The sequence below is a fragment of the Sinocyclocheilus anshuiensis genome, unplaced genomic scaffold (assembly GCF_001515605.1).
Source record: "Sinocyclocheilus anshuiensis isolate Anshui unplaced genomic scaffold, SAMN03320099.WGS_v1.1 scaffold758, whole genome shotgun sequence".
Classification (NCBI taxonomy): domain Eukaryota; kingdom Metazoa; phylum Chordata; class Actinopteri; order Cypriniformes; family Cyprinidae; genus Sinocyclocheilus; species Sinocyclocheilus anshuiensis.
The window spans coordinates 2,594,646-2,613,017 of NW_015548126.1; the positions used below are offsets into that span (position 1 = coordinate 2,594,646).

General features: G+C 37.2%; 1 protein-coding gene across 1 annotated transcript in view; it reads right to left on the minus strand.

The window, feature by feature from the left end:
- LOC107704701 (protocadherin-16-like) overlaps nucleotides 1-18,150 on the minus strand; it is a 93,098-nt gene extending 74,948 nt beyond the window's left edge. The window contains exon 1 of the mRNA XM_016507689.1: nucleotides 16,925-18,150. Coding sequence (XP_016363175.1) covers nucleotides 16,925-18,010 — 1,086 coding nt within the window. The 5' untranslated portion in view covers nucleotides 18,011-18,150. The remainder of the gene's footprint in view (nucleotides 1-16,924) is intronic.
- Between the last annotated feature and the right edge of the window lie 222 nt (nucleotides 18,151-18,372).

The window sequence follows — 18,372 nt, forward strand, 5'->3', positions numbered from 1 at the left end:
CGATGTTGTGCATTTTGACCAGTTGATGGGAAAAGTATTCTTAAAATGCATTCAAAATTCGGAATAATTTGTAATATATAATTATTCACGGTATTTAGAAGTGCCCACGATAACAATATTGTGCATATTCATTACCGTGATATATCGCATTACCGAATACCGGCACAAGTTTACTTATGATTCATAATTTCTGCATAAAAAATGCATTTAACTATAGGGAATAAAACCCAGGCCAAAATTAAAATCTAAGAAAGAAAAGCCTCCATAGGGCCAAACTAGTTAGCAGTACGATAGCAGTCCCCTTCAAAACTGAAGAAAGACAATAAGTCTGTTCTCATTGTCATGTCAACCAATACTGCAGCCCAACTCCTAAGATGGCTATTGCTCATCACAGTGAGTTGTTTAAAAGTCCCTCCACCTTTCTTTCTTTCTTTTCTCTTCTCTTCTCTATCTGAGACTCCATCAATCAGTATTGCTCTACTTTTTTTGGAGCCTTCGCCACTGTATGCCAATCACCTCCTTCCTGCTCTTTGTTCTGTTTGCTCATATTTTCCGGATTTGTCCCAATCCATTTTTCTCTTTGTTCTCTCTGCCTTCAGTGGCCGCTCCGCAAACTACCGGTGCCAAGGAAGGGTGTGTGCTCGTGTGCCTCTGCGAAATGATGAATAGCTGCAAGTCATTTCATCGATGGCAAATGCAGATTAATAGGGATATTTAAAGCCTTTACTTATGCTAAAATCCATCGTAGACACCAGCAAAAACCCTCACAATTTTCTCCTTTAACCCACATCATTAGGCCCAGATTCAAACAACCCGCAACTCTTACACGATCATAAACCTTTTCGGCAGCTGCCAATGGTCATTTTTCCTTTTGAGCCTACCAAGTGTGGTTCTCTGAGATGATGTGCTGACGGAGCTTCAATTAAGAATGGAATAAAGACCGAAACGTCATTTTTTCCCTGTATATTTGAACGTTTACATGCATGCAAATCAACAACTATAACAAAGCTTTGCTAATGTCATTTGCAATGATCTGGACATTTGAATTGGAATCCAAGGTTAATTTTTTTCTTCTCTGCAATGAAAGGAAGCATGCATGGACTTTTTGGATGATACTTGGATAAGGAATAAATAAGAAATAAATGCCTCTGTAATGGATCCTCCAGGATACTGAACTCGGCAAGCTTGAGAGAGAGAAAGCCAGAGAAAGGTCATAAATAATCACATTTGAGTAAGCATAGATGATGGTTAGCAGTGTTAGAGTTGATAGACACTGACACCAGTACAGATTTATGCCACACAGACTTATAGAAAAGAAAACCGCACTGCGGCGTGTTCGCTGAAGTCTAATTTAAGCACCGCACTGAATGCATCTTTAAATATTTAAAGTCAAGATGAAACATTATTCTTCCCCATCCAGCAACCCATTCAACATATTTGTGTGAAGCAGTGAAACAAGACACTTATTAAGAAAAATTACTTTAACCAGCTTAATATGTCTCTAAAACCAGTCAACAGACCAGCTTGACCAGTCTAGGACCAGCAAGCCAGCTTAGGCTGGTTTAAGATGGATTTATTCAGAAGGGATTTAGCTACGCAAACTACTGTTAAGATTTTAGAAAGGCTGCAATAATATATTTGGTTCACGCTGGGCTTTTCAGATGATGTTACTGGAAAAAAGGCATTTGAGAGACAGCAAGTTATCAAATTTTGATAGAGTATTTTTCTTTGAAATGAAGAATCGTCAACAAAAACACCAGAAACATGTACAAAGAAATAAATACGGTCCATATTGATTTCATGTTGTCTTTAAAGAATAGTTTCTGAGTGCCATCCAGGAGAAGAGGTGATCAAGTTCGTGTCTTGACTTAAAAACATTGAGGATGCTGCCTAAAATGTCAGAAGCACTTCTCAAACAGAAAAGGAAGGCTTTGATAAAGCAGTCAGGTTTACACTTGAACCAGACTTCAAACAGAAAGAAGAATCGCTATTGCATCAGAACCCGGTAGGTCCGCATTTTCATCCCTGAGTCAAGCAACACTATTCTGACAGCATTAATGTTTTTGATTAGAGACATTTGATGATATGATATGTTCTGAAATGTTTGCCCTGTACAAGGTGCACTAGCAATGCATAAATCATCTTGTGTGGGATACCTCCTGGCTGTCTGATATGAGGAATACATTTGAAGGGAAAAGCAAGGTTGTAGTTGAAACGGCACAGGGATGCTAAAAGATCAAAGTGTTGATGCTTCAGAAGATGACTGTGCACAGATTTGATTCTGAGATCTGATTCCAGTGGGACACCTGATGAAAATACATTAGACCAGTGGTCTCAAACAGTGCTGACCCGCAGCTGACACGCCTCATGAACGACATTAAAAAAATATATAAACATAATATAAATTGGTATTGTTATTTTACCACATTTGATATCTAATTTTGGAACTATATGCAATTTTAATATTGCGTTTGAGTGTCTAAGTGCATAGCCTATATTTGTACTTCCTTACAGAAAAAAGCTTAAACCAGCCTAAGCACATTTTTTTGGTCTTAGCTGGTCTCCCAACCTAGTTAGGCGAATCACGATGGCTAGTTTTAGAGAGGTCCTTTTGACCTGAGAGACAACTTGACTAGGTTGGAAAACCAGCATAAGCCAGACCAGCATCCCGACTGGTGTGGCCACACTGATTTAAAAAAAAATTAAAAAGACGTAAAAAGAAATAGAAAAAATTAATCAACTAACAAAAAGGTGGGACATTTTTCTGTTTGCTTTTAAATTTATTTTAAATTAACATAAAAAATATGAAAGAATACTATTAGTCAAAATATGGAATTATGTTGCTCACAAAATAAGCTTTTCTCAATGCTAAAACATGAATGAGAACATTTGTGGCGACTAAGTGGTACTTATACGTACTGATTAGTTGTTGACTGATATTTTGTCCAGTATTTGCCTTTTGTGTTTTTTGTCAATAAATGTCAAAAGCTGGACTTCTAATTTAGAAATTATGATGTAAAATAAATATCAATTGAATTGCAGCATGTTATGTTATTTACTATCTCAGTTAAATAGTGGGCTATTATATACAGTATACCGGCCATCGGCACCCTGCTCTCTAAGATATCGTTAATAAAAAACACACATCAGTTGACCACTAGTTCTAGTTTGATCACAGGTGGAAAAGTTTGAGAAGCACCGCATTAGACCATTCATTTACTCTCCAGCACTCCATCATGAAGCCCCGATGGATTCTGACTTGAGGCAGATCTGGAAACATGTGTCCAACTCCTGCTACCCTCTCAGCAACACTGTGCCTGTTTTACAGAATCATTGACAAGCCCTCTGCGCTCCTAGCTACCGCCTCCAGCTTCTTTTAATGGAGCCGAGGAGGATTTGAGGAAGATGAAGGTGCTGTCATTGAAGACCACGTTTCTGGGCAATGCACCATGAAGTCTTTCGAGACTGACTGCACTGCCCTACTCGAGAAAAGAGAAGAGGGAAAAAAGTTACTCCAACACCTAGTAAAAGATCAGGAGCGGAAGGTCACCGGTTTTCCATTCGATCGGCGAGAAGTCCTAAAGATCCTTCCTCCTCAAGGGGGGACGCTTTAATTCCCCTAGTATTTATGAGCTGTGAGGGAGGGCGTATGGAACATCATTTTCAGGAGAGAAAAAGCTTTAAGATCACCAAGCTCGACACTCATTCTTTCGCAAGCTCGCGGACTATCTAAGGAGGTTCCCAGCTTACCATAAATCCGATTCTCTCCTGGATTCCACCTGGCGGTGCATTGTGTCCCACAAGTGCATTTGAGTCGATCTAGAGAGGAATCTAAGGCAGACTATGATGTCTCTTCCCACCTTAACACCTTACGATTATAAAAAATCACTTACGAAGAGGTCCTCAAGAGATCTTCTAATGATGATTTATAATACAACTATGTGATTTTTATGGAAGCACATCTGATTTACTGTAAAACTATATGAAGGCACATCTGATTTACAGCACAATTATGTGTGTTCTTCATGGATGCAATTCTGCTATGTCAGAAACATCCTAAAACAAGCCTTTTGGTTTCTGGAGCATCAGATAGACACTTTTATTAATGTAATCAAACAAGCAATGTGAGCTATGAGTGCACAGCACAACCCTTAAAATACATAAAGAAATCAAGTGTAAAAATGCCAAAATGTCAAGTTTCCTGTCTCCTTTTCTGACGCAGGACATCTTGTGTGTTCTGCTGTTTGTATATCTGCTGTACTAAACCTTGAGATTTACAGATGTGCTTCTTCCAAGTAAGCAACACACTTTCAAACATCTTATTCTCAGCGTTATTCAACATGGACCTAAGTCATAAATAAAGCAAAGTCAAACAAAATTATGTTCTCTCACCTTTACACAAAAAATTACTCATCTCACTGAACTCTAAGTAATCCTATTCACAATGAGAAATAGGACAATCTGACTTGGGTTCAGTTCCCGAGCGCCACCTGCTTGGTAGCATTATTGCATTCTCGTTATTGCAACTGGCAGAGTTTAATCAGGGGCATGAGGTTGCTGGCAGACATAAGGGATGCATTCTTTAAAGCTGTGATGCTCGGAATATGGAGACAATTTGCTCAGCGGTTATGATGTTTAGGCCGGAATATATATAAAAAGACAAGATGAATTACGAGAGGGCACTTCCATGAAATTATAGTGCGCCTTGCAACAAGATGTGCCTGAAATGTAAGGAAGCCCATTTCCGCCTCAGAGCAAAAAATAAAACGGATAATTGTGAGATTTTTTTTTTAAATGATTTTTGAGAGAGCCATATAGTGAGATGTAAAAACCCAATTCTGAGTAACATTTATTTATTTACAATCTGAGGTGGAAACAGACTTCCATAAAATGTGTTAAATCCTTCTGAAATAAAGTAAGTTTACTTTGTTTAAGGCTGTTTAGACATTTTTGCTAGAAAAAAAAAGATAAAAACATTGATATCAAATGTTTTTTGTGAGTGAAAGAGAAGGAAGAATAAAGAGACGCCACGCAAACATTGGATAGAGGAAGAGACACCGGTGGGGAAGCATTCACAGCTAACTCCAGCTGCTGATTTGAGGCTTCTCTCCAACTGCTCAGACACCACTGTCCCTCTGGAGTGTATTTTCCTTACTCTCTTTATTACCTCGCTGTCGCTCATCCATCACTATCTTCACAGAATCTTGGCAGTGATCTTCAGAGGTCCTGTTCACCTGCAGCACAAAGTCTGGCAAATAACAGCATCCAATGACAAGCAGGATGGACAGTCACCACCCAAACAGCACTACCCCGATTCCAGATGTGAGCTTTGGGCCCCCAAAACCATAGTAAAATCCTGTCCCTCAAGAGCCATAAGCTTAAAAAAGAATGCAACTCTGTCAAATATAAAAGAAAAACAAATGTTTGCTCTTCTGAATGACACTCAAAATCAAATTAAATTTAAGAAAATATAGTTTTTGTAAATCTGCTGTAAAAACAAGTTGATAATTACTTATACACTTACATATAATGTTATTAAACTAGAGTTTTTAAAGATTTATTTTAAGTGAGCATTAAGCGATGACAAAGGTAATTTAAATTGTAGAGGAAATGAGCATGCATAATATCAACCGATATCTGAAAATCTCCAGTACTGTCTGCTAAGCCTCACATTTTCATTTGTGTCAAACTTAATATGGCATCTACCTTGACTAAGGTCCAAAAAGCCTGACTAGTGACCAAACAGCTGTAATGAAAACACAGAACAAACCACAAGACCATGAAAGACTTCACAATTTTTCATCAACTCCTCCCAAGTAGGCTAACTATTCAAAAATCTCTAATACCAAAACCACCGAGCGGTCCATAAGTCTTTCTTCTCCCTCTTTCTTGCTGTTGTCTTACCACACAAATACATCTTAAATTTGTCACTGCTAAGCAATGCACTGTGAGCACTTTCCTTCACACCCTAGTAAGTCACACATTTTCCCCCTTGCTACAGTTGGACAGATGCATTGGATTTGAATTGATGGGCTCTACGTGCTATAAAAACACAGGCAGTTGCCTCAAGTGGAGCAACTCTGACCTGGACACCCACAAAACGTCCAGATGTGCATCCATGTTTATATTCGCTTCAGTGCGCCCGCTTGGCCTCAAACGAAGTGCTCGAGGAAGTATTATATTTGCAAACACATTAAGTAGTACATCTCGTTTCCTGCAATTTGGCTGCTCTGTGTAAATACTGTGCTAAACCACAGAGCCGGGGTAGCAGGGGCACGGCAGTTAGCGGCAGGAAAGAGCAGCACGGAGGAGAACTAAAAACAGCGGAGGCTTGGCCCGAAAGTGATAGAGCGCCTGCAGGGGAGAGGACAGGAGTATGCCACCGAGACTGTCTGCCTGGCTTTCCCTCTTCTTGTACTTGCTTAGTTGGTTACATTGATTGCAAGGTTTGCCTGTAAACAACTGCACACAACTAAACAGGGAGCTCAGAAGTTAATATTAGCAAGGCAACATTCAACAACATGAAGAGAATTTGGAACCAATCAATGGGCATTTCTTTTTTTCTGTTTATGCAAAAACATCTACAAAACATGCAAACATTTGTAAGCTACTTGTAATTGTTTAAACTATGCCGTGTAATGAGAACAGCAATTTATCAAAGTGCACAAAACAACCCAATAAGTGTGTGTGTCTGTATATACTGTATATATATATATATATATATGTGCATGCGCACGCGTGTGTACTTTTTGTCCAGTGTCTTGCTTTCTATATTTTGCTTTTTTGATATCTGTTTACAGTTTTTTACTCTTAATATATACATCATAACTGCCTTTTCTTGAAGTATATATGATATTTAGGTAACAGTTTAGTGTAGGGACCAACCACCTATTTGCTTATTTGCATGCCTATTATTAACATTTGTTTATTAGTACTTATAAAGCACATAATTTGCATTACCGTATTCTACATCCCTAATCCTACCCAATACCTAAACTTAATAACTACCTTAATAAGCAGCAAATTAGGAGTTTATTGAGGCAAAAGACATAGTTAATCATGGTTTGTTAATAGCGAGAATTGGACATTAAAAAGTGTGACTGATATTTGTTGTTTTCATTTTTAAAGGTTTATATATATTACATTTTACATTTCAAAATAAAAAGTAAAACCAAAATGTGACCCTGGACCACAAAACCAGTCATAAGTAGCACGGGTATATTTGTAGCAATAGCCAAAAATACATTGCATGGGTCAAAATTGGCCATTTTTCTTTTATGCCAAAAATCATTTGGATATTAAGTAAAGATCATGTTCCATGAAGATATTTTGTAAATTTCCTACCATAAATATATTAAAACTTAATTTTTGATTAGTGATATGCATTGCTAAGAACTTCATTTGGACAGCTTTAAAGGCGATTTTCTCAATATTTAGATTTTTTTTGCACCCTCAGATTCCAGATTTTCAAATAGTTGTATCTTGACCAAATATTGTCCTATCCTAACAAACCACACATCAATGGAAAACTTATTTATTCAGCTTTCAGATGATGTATAAATCTCAATTTCCAAAAAATTGACCCTTATGACTGGTTTTGTGGTCCAGGGTAACAAATATAGATAGCAAAACCAATAACTGGAAAAAACAAAAAAACAATATAAATTACAAATTTGTCATTATCAACTAGTTGAACTAAATGAATCACTGCAATCACTGCATTTTGCATTCGTGCAAATAAACGGCATTCAAATCGGTCAATTCTATCCAAATCTCTTTATTCTCACAAAAACCAACTACATAAATAGTCAATGTCCATAACCAAAAGTGGCCATGTTGAGCTCCCCAGGCATTTTCTACAGTTTCTGCTTCAGAATCCAAAGAGATTTATCAAAAAAACGGTTGCTATGATCCTCTTATTCAAGGCCATTGTGAAAACGAGCAAAAACTATGCAAAGTTGTCTGGCACCAAAACAGACTGGAGGAATGATCGTCTTTTGTGTCCACTAAAGCAGTGTGACCAAGTCATTGGAAAAGCGGAGAATGGCTTTTGGAGACCAGAGGAAAAAGGCAACATCTGAGGCATATTCTGAAACAAAAAAAAACTGGACATCTGATCAAGAGAAAAATGCCATATGGTAGTATGTGTGCAGCTTAATGAGGCATGTAGACATCCACTCCTCCTCAGACCAGGAACCTGGTCCATGCAAAAGCCTGCTGAGCTCCGCTTGTTGATATTTTGAGTCTAGCATACAAAGAAAAACTGAGCCAGTGAGTAAAAGCATAGCAGTGAGATCAATGTAAATTTGCTGTACACAACAAAAACAGATTACATTAAATACATATAATTTCTGAAAGTCCTAAAATATTAATAGAATTTAACTACTTTAGATCATATTTCAACGTCAAATACGTTTAAAGTATTAGACAAGAAATAGATGACTCAAATTAATTTAGAGTGCCTGAACATACCATGTAAAAAATTATTGAAGGCCAGTACTGTTGAAGATTCAGAAACACAAAGTAATTCAAGAAATATAAAAAAAATATATAATAATAATAATTTAAAAAAAAAATTTAAATAAAAAAAGTCTAATTTTAGATGTTTGTTTATAAATATATTAATTTATGAGAAATGTTTCATAGTCCAGATGCATTCTGGATCTTCTCAGAGTTCTGCTAACTGCTATGGAAAAGTGTGGAAAATAAGTAAGCTAAGGAATTGCACATACTACTATCAAGATTTTGGACAGCAGTTGCTGTCAGTATCCGGAAACCTCTTTCTGCTTCTGACTTTCCAACAATTTGGCTGATTTAATGTCTAAAGATGGAGGAAAAGAGACACAGCTGGAGTGCACTTGTCTGATGCTGTGAGTGATCACATCTCTGGCTGCAGTGATATGAGTAATATGCCCCAAATTGTCCCAAACACGAATACACCTTTGAAAAACCTGGCAACGCGGTAAAGACATATAGTGCTGCCCTTGACCAAAGAAAGAAATTTTTTAAGGCACGGGGCCAATCAAAGACTGTGGAAGATAAATGGAACAATATCAGTGATGTCTTTTCAAGGACAGTGCAGGAGTTGGAGTTCACTTCCAGCAGAGAGTTGCCAAGGCACGACTGAGACAGGAAACGTCTTTGAGGCTACAAAGGAAAACTGATAGACGCACAAGTTGTACTCAGAGTTCTGAAACAGGCAAATGCCAAAATATTTTGGTTTGGCTCAAATATTCGGACTCCTCTCAAGTTCTTAAAGAGCCTCCAGTGTTGACAGATCTCTCCAAGAAGTTTTTGGGGTGGTGAGGTTGTTCTGACACCCTCCTAATGAGCTGTGAAGTCAGATCAGATAAGGAGCTGTGGAGACACACAGCTCCCCATGAGGAAGGAAGAACATCCCATAAAAGCCAGGGAAACTTTTGCCATGACAGTAGAGGATTGTTGGCGCTCATTTCACCTCCTTAGATGACTATAGGACTGGAAGATCAAAATTCTGTTTATATTTTTTTACATACTCAATAAGAAGAACCATAATTTAAAATTTAAATTCCAACCAGCCACTGTAGCTAAGAAGGTTCAAAAGAGTAAAAATCTAGATAAAAATAAAGATGTTTTACACAGTGATTTTACTGAATGAACACAAGGAAAAATATTTAATAACTATAAATATAAAAGCAATATTTATCACTGTACTTCATGAAAATATTTTGAGATGTGAAAAATGCTACACAGACACTTCCATTAAAATTTGTGAGCGATGATGAAAACAAAAGGTTGAATCAGAGTTTGGAATCAATTCACTAAAATTGATTCATAGAAACTGATTCAGTGATTCACTTAATCTATTCCTTGAAACATGAAAAAAAAAATTTAAGATTTATTTTTGCCTTTTATTTCATAGGACAGTAGTTAGACAGGAAGCGAAGTTGGAGAGAGAGAGAGGGGGGACGGGATTGGGAAAGATCTGCGAGCTGGGACTCGAACACGGGACGCCCAAAGCGCAACGGCGCTACATGTCGACGCGCTGCCCACGAAGCTATCGTCGCCGACGTGAAACTTTTTTTTTAATCTCTCATATTTATGAATAACAATTAAGAAAAGAACAACTGTGAAATTAACCCAATTAATCTTTATGAAACGTAATGGCCAAACAAAAAGCGCATTAAAATCATTGCAACATTCACAGTACTGCTTAATTTTATAACGCTAGCAGAATTACTCCTAATATACCCTTAATATTCAATTTATCTCCAGCCCTACTGTGCATGAGAACGGTACTGTTTTCTGGAGCCAATTATATATCATAGAAAAAAAGGAAGTGTGTTGTGAATAGTAGCCTTAAAAAGTGAAGTGTCCTAGCAGAGGAGACAAAACAGCAGCTGAGTTCAAGCCATTCTTGTGCATCTACCAAGGAGAAGCCTTTCATCTGTGTCCTCCATAGGAGCTCCAAACTCTCAGACTGGTTAGCAGGGTTGGATCAAGAGAAATTTTGGCTTTGGTATACCAGCTGGGATCGTTGCTTACATACTAAATAAATGGCCTGAACTGATTAAATGACTGCTGACAAAAGTTTGTCAACTTTGTAACAAGTATTACAGTACAAAACTCAAGAAATGTTCTACATGAAAATTAGAGATGCACAGATCGACTGGCCAGGGACCAGAATCAGCCGGTTCTCCACATGATCGGCCCATTTTGACTTCACACCTACGCTCACATCCGCATGTAAACATGTCGTCAGCGTGGACATTCTTCACTGTGAGTGAAGAAGACACAAATTTCACAATTTGTAATACGTGTATGGCCATAGTAAACAATAGTGAAACCACCGCAGGGCTCGATTAACACTTGGTTGGGACAAGTAGATTTTTAAAGGCAAGTGAGAGAGGATTTTACTTGCCTGACCGGACAAAGGAGCCTGATTAAAACGTCAATAACAAAAATAACTAGTGAAGCACTGAAACTTGGTCACCAAATATTTTTGCATGAGAATGATTCTGATTTTACTGCATTCAGAGTAAACAGACAATAGGACAAATGTATTGATGTCATATGAGGCTGTCTGAGTGAGAGAGACTCCTGCAGACATCAAAACAAATGAGTGCAACAGCACACAAAGTAATTCACAGAAAGCTATAGATGTATACTACGGTAGAAAAAAAAGATATTTATAATATATGATATAGGTAAGCAACATTACACAACCAAGTTTCCCCCAATATCAATACAATTGCAATGTGTCACTGATTTTTTACAATAGTAGTTCAATAAACAGTAAGTTTTTTTAAACTGAATTTAACAGTAAAACTAAGTGACATTTTAGGCACGATATTGACCATTTTTGCTCAATTTTGCTGATGAAAATAGTTCCAATCAAAGCCACACAGCAGAACTGTTGTGTGTCTCCAAGCAACACACAGCGGTGTTTTGTTACAAAATGTATCCACGTTTTTGAACGAATCGAGTGAGTCAATAATTCAGTAACCCATTCATAAAGAAAGTAGTCACTTGCCTCGTTTCTAAATGAATCAGCCATTTGAATGAATCGGTTGAATGAATGAATAAATGATTCACTCATTAAAACAGTCATTTGCCGCCACCTACAGTTTGGTTTCATATTTAAAGGTATCCTTGCATTTTTCCCAATTTAGTCCAGATTGGGGAATTGTAATGCTTAATTTATTTTATTATGTAAATAATTTTTTGCATTGAAAAAAAAAGTAGACGTTTTGTTTGTGTATGCTGTCAATTATAGCTCTTAGATAGAAAATCAGAATCGGCAAAAATCGCTATCAGCAGGTCACACTTACAAAAAAAAAATTGGAAATCGGAAATGACCAAGAAAATTACAATCGGTGTAACTCTAATGAAAATTAATAAAACAAAAAACTAGCATAATTGGGAAAAATTATATTATAAAGCAAAATCTTTTCAACGAATGATACCAGTTAGCACAACTTTGACAGCGCTAAAATACTAAAACTTAAATAAAACCACAATGAAACTAGAAAACTCCACAACTAACAATGATATCATATAAACGAATGAAAACTAAATTGACTGATAATTAACTCAGTTTTACACTTTATAAATAATAGTGTGTAGTAATTGAAAGCAGAGTTATGGTCATAAGAATTTAGTAACATGTCTGATAATTTTAGACACCCTTGATTTCAATGCCACAAGTCTTTTGCATGTTATCTTTACAGTTAAAATAAAACTGGGTATAGTCGCTAGTTTTCACATTACAAAGGGTGGAAATTCCACCAAAAGAAAAATAAAACCCAGTTAATTATTCCTCAGCCCAACGGCAGTGACGCACAAGTAAAGTGACAAAACCTAAAATGTAGTAAATCGGCAGTGCCAGTACACATTAAACTAATCATGCTCCGCTGTGAGGGATACACTGGAAAAAATTAAATCAAGCCCAGTTCAGATGTTAAATGAATGATCACAATAGCCCCATTGTAATGGCATTTGGACAGAAGCTTTGATTCAGAAAAAGGGAGGCGGTGGGAACTCTGCGCTCAGGGATCTCTGATGAAGGGAAAAAAGCAACTCATCAAGTGCCGTGCTGTGATGCTTGGATGTGGATTTGGCAGTGATTTCTGCAGTCTGTGCATCATCAAACTCCCAACTGCTCTTGAGTGGCATGCCAGCTCCCATCTACAGCAGTCGTTCATGCCACAGCCTGAGAGACAGTTGGTTTGGACCTCGTCCTTGGCAAGTTCGCTTTGATGGTTGTAAGGATAGACTTAGTAACTCCTTATATTGTTCTCGTATATCTCGTATATATATATTGTATATAAGTCTTTTGGCAACTGTCTGTAAACCATTAGCACTCATTCAATGAGGATGGAAACTGACAGCAAGACAGGAGCCACTCAATCAGATTTGATTTGCACTTGATTTGTAGACCCGAGTGCTGCTGATCCGATTCCTAATTCCGAACTTAAGTAATACCACTTTAAACTTCTAATTTTACTCCCAGACCTCCCACTTGACCCTGTGCAGCTCCTATTCCCACTCTACAGCAGAAAGGAGTCAGCCAGTCCCAAAACCTCTCCCAGGCACGATCCTCCCTCTCTCCGGAGAAACCCCAGGGCCAAGTTCCCGTCTGCTGGGCCCTCTGTCAGCTCGCTGGAGTGTGTCTCAAACCCCGCCAGCACAAATCCACCACAGAGAAAGCATTAATGTGCCTTCACTTGATATGTGACCATGTGAAATTACACGTTTTGATTTACTAGGAAATGTATTACGAGCTTTGAATTTGCCTGTGGAGAAACTTATTAGAAAAACACTTTGAAGTCCCTGTACAGACATTGATAAAACCCAGAGAACAAAAAAAAAGTTTGTGTCTTTTATAGTCAGCAGACAACAGGGACTATGAATTCAAGGCCAGATGAGACCAAAGTGCAAACCTCAACTGACCTCTCACACTTTTTCAAATGAAAAGTAAGGTTATGAATCTAGGACCGGTTCTTTGTAAATACCAGAACCAAAAGATGTTCATCCACAAATGCAGACAGAATACCATACTAAAGTAATCTGGCAGAGTTTCCTACACTACTTGTTCAGTGACGTCACAACACCTACTGAATCTACAGCTTGAAACAGAGAGCAAGGCTAGTCCAATTACAGAACAAATGACTCTAATAATTTGGTTCACTGTAGTGAATCAAACACATACAGCGCAACCAGCATAGTCAAACTGACTCATTATCTTGCAATGGAATAATTTTTTTCCAGAAATATTTTTATATTTAATATTTAACTTAATATTTAATAAAAAAATTAATAAATAAATAAAAGAATCACTAATGGGACCATTTAAAAAAAATCATCAAGAGGACCTGCAGCCAGAAATGCTTAATTATTTATGATTAATTTCCCTAGTGAAAAGTCCTTTACGTTTAAATGTGAACTCATCTGCAACACCTTCTGCACTACAATGAAAACCATCGTGAGGTGTATGGAGGACGAGAAATGACTCAAGTATAAATAAATGAATAAATACATAAATGCGGAAATAAATAAATAAATGTAGAAATACACAAATAAATAAATGAAGAAATAAATATAGAAAAACATAAATAAATAAATGTATAAATAAACAAAATTAAATGCTGAAAAATACATAAATGTAGAAATACATAAATAAATGAATAAATAAATAAATAATTAAATGCTGAAATAAATAAATAAATGCAGATATGCATAAATGAATGAATAAATGATTTTGTCAAAAGTGTCATTTTTAATTGTGCTATTTTTGTACCATTTGTGTTATACTACATTTATTTCTACATTTCTGTATTTCTACATTTATTTATTTTTACATTTATTTATGCATTTCTATGTCTGTATGTTAATAAGGTAGGCGGTCCTAACCTCTCTCAATACAGGATTGGTCAATTAGGCAAACCAGTCAGAACAACCGTTTCTGTTAGGAATGAACACGAGATAGCAATTAGCCTAGTTAGCTTGCTAAATTTATTAAAGGGGTCCTATGATGTTGCTAAAAAGAACATTATTTCGTGCATTTGGTGTAATGAAATGTGTTTATGCGGTTTAAGGTTCAAAAAACCTTACACTATTTTCCACATACTGTACATTATTGTTTCTCCTCTATGCCCCGCCTTTCTGAAACTCGTCGATTTTTACAAAACTCAACAGTCGGAAAAGCGAGGTGTGCTCTGATTGGCCAGCTATCCAGTGCATTGTGATTGGCCGAATACCTCAAGCGTGTGATGGAAATGTTACGCCCCTACCATACTGTGATGCTGTGTGTCCCGGAGCAACGAGACAAAAACATTAAAACCCATTACAAACAAGGCATTTAAATATGGTTATTTTTCTTACAAAAAACGCATCGATTTGCTACAGGAGGCCTTTGTTCACCCCCCCCCGGAGCCGTGTGAGACACTTTTTTTTATGGATGGGCGCTTTTTATTTAACTTCTTTTGGACTGAAGCACTGCAACACCTGCTGACTGCAATGATAGAGCTTGGAATAGCCATGGGACAAGATGTAAGTGCTAGAATGCATTTTGGGGTGATTTTGCCTTTAAATTTCTCTAAAACTGTACAGTAAAATGACTTGAAAATGAATACAGCAATAGTCAGGGTGACTGTGAACAGGAATCAATTCAAAGAATGAGCAAACCTATAAAGAAAAGGTTTTTATGAGTGTTTGAAAATTGGTAATGGTGCATCTGCTAGAATGCACACTGATTTTTGGAGTGATTTGCCTTTAATTTATACAAAATTTGTACAGTAGATTTAACTTAAATCAGAACTTAATGGAAAGATTTTATAAATGTTTATAAAATATATAAAAATATATTCTGATGTCGCTTTATTGTCTTTTTAGGGTTAAATTAAATTTTATGCAGACATATTTTGGGTCACAGTGAACAGCAATCTATTGAAAATATCAGCAAAATAAAGGAAACAGCGTTATGACAGCGTCTTTACATCCATTTTGACCTCTCCTAGCACCCATACCGCAAGTGTGCGATTAGATGCGCAAAACAAAAAAAAAAGTGTGGCTGGCTTGACCGTGTATTTTCAAGACACGGCTGGCTTGACCACAGTTTCAGAGCGCATGTGAAGCTGACCTGCTACATCTTGAAAACTGGCGAACACAGCTGGATCAAGGTCTACATCCATATCAGAACTGAGTAGCAGCCACTTTCAAATACAACATTTTCACAAAAACTTTTGCTCTCCCGCTTGACGGACACAAAGCGATGCACGCACATTCGGGAGCGGTCTACGTAGCTCTTACACAATTAAATATTACAAAAAATATTGTATTTTGTTGGGTGATGACGTCATAAAATATGACGACAGACATTCAAAGCTTCATTGTAAAACCTCAAAAGAAGCTTTGAATGTAAATATGATATGACAAAAATGGCATTCAGTTCAGTTTAGTATGAACGGTCAGAATGACCGCTATGGCCATTCTAGTAGTTATAGATTTCCGGTAGTTCTAGTGTTAAACGCAAATCATTAGCAATGGTACTTAAAAAACCCGCCGTATTTAACAGAACTAGTATCCACAGTAGTACAGCCGTAACGATAACGATCCTGTTTAACCAATCCTGCACTGAGAGAGGTTAGGACCGCCTACCTTATTAACATACGGACACAGAAATAAATAAATGTAGAAATGCATAAATAAATGTAAAAATAAATAAATGTAGAAATACATAAATACATGTAGAAATACATAAATGTAGAAATAAATGTAGTATAACAAATGGTACAAAAATAGCACAAATAAAAATGACACTTTTGACAATCATTTATTCGTTCATTTATGCATATCTGCATTAATTTACTTAAGAATTTAATTATTTATTTATGTATTTCTACATTTATTTATTTATTTATTTATTTCAGCATTTAATTATTTATTTATTTATTCCTTTATTTCTTCATTTACTTATTTATGTATTTCTATATTTATTTATTAATTAATTTATTTATGTATTTCTACATTTATTTATTTCTGCATTTATGTATTTATTTATTCTTTTTTTTATTTATACTTAAGTCATTTCTCGTCCTCCATAGAGATGTAAGTAAAAACAGCTAGTAAAAAACAATCCCCCACAGCCTGAGGAGAGTGAGTAACTCCCAACTGAAGCAGTCCAATCTAAACAAAGCTTACTTAAGCTCGCTCCCCAATATCTTACAATTCATCATGCTAGTTTCCAGGGTTTCCAGGTAAAATGACTGTTTCCATTTACTCAGTTTACACACTTGAAAAGCGCTCTCTAACAATCTGTACAATCTGTCCAGTCATTCTGCATTGGGGTTTTCACACACTTCATGCCCAAAAACCCCAGAAATCTGCATATTAACCAGTATAATACAAAATCAGCATTTTCCAGACAAAGAAATAATAGTCCTACCTCCATGAAACAGGTCCCTGCTGCGGTGTTCTCCTTAATGGATGCATTGTAGAACTTGCTGCCAAACACAGGTTCATTATCATTAATATCCTGTAGGATCACTTTGACCACAGCTGTAGAAGATAAAGGTGGTCGACCCCTGTCGGCAGCAACCACAGTTACACTCGGCATAGGGTCTGTTTCGTAATCAAGCTGGGTCAAGGTGGTGACGATACCAGTGACTGCGTCAACACTGAACCAGTCTGAATGAGTTTCTTCGTTCTGTAGGATGCTGTACTGAACATCTCCATTGGGTCCCTGGTCTTTGTCCCGTGCTGTAACCTGTACAACAAAACTTCCCGGAAAGGCAACCTCTGGAATAACCTGGGTGTATTCTGGCTGGTCAAACAAAGGTGGGTTGTCGTTAACGTCCGTGACCTGAATGGTAAATGAAGACTCTGCCCGTAATGGAGGAGTGCCAGAATCTGTGGCCAAGACTCTGAGTTCATAATGGTCTTGCTCTTCACGATCAAGGATCTGATCTACGCAGATGAGATAGATGATGCTGTCTTTGGTGGTCAAAGCAAACTTTCCATCACCCCCTTCCAAAGACACATTCACATTGGCATATTCTCCATAATCAGGGTCCGTGACCGAAATCCTAGCCACATACTGGCCAGGCTGCGCTCCTTCAGAGATGCGTGGAGAACCATCCTCACTGAGGAAGATGATGGTCATGGTGGGCTGGTTGTCATTGTAGTCTCGCACCTGGATGGTCACGAAAGCATTGGTGACCTCTGGTTGACTGGCATTGTCCTGAGCCTGTACCACAAGCTCGTGAACTCTTCTCATTTCGAAATCCAAAGGCTTGTTCAGAGTGATAACTCCAGTTCGAGTGTCAATGACAAAGTAGCGATCAGGATCACTCTGTCTCCTGTTGATGTCGTAGAACACCAACCCATTGTCGCCTTCATCAGCATCTGAAGCAAACACCTGCAGTATATTGTTCCCAGGTTGAAGGTTCTCTGAGATCACTGCATGGTAGCGACTCTGGTTGAAGACTGGGGCGTTGTCATTGATGTCCTGCACAATCAAATCCAGGATCATTTGTCCAGTCCTCTTGGGTGAACCACCATCAAATGCTTCCAAGAGTAGAGTGTACGAAGATCTGGTCTCTCTGTCCAAAACTGCATTGACTACCAAATCCAAGTAGAGCACTTTGTTGGATCCTCGTTTGGTTTCAAGAAAAAAAGTAGAAATACATAAATACATGTAGAAATACATAAATGTAGAAATAAATGTAGTATAACAAATGGTACAAAAATAGCACAAATAAAAATGACACTTTTGACAATCATTTATTCGTTCATTTATGCATATCTGCATTAATTTACTTAAGAATTTAATTATTTATTTATGTATTTCTACATTTATTTATTTATTTATTTATTTCAGCATTTAATTATTTA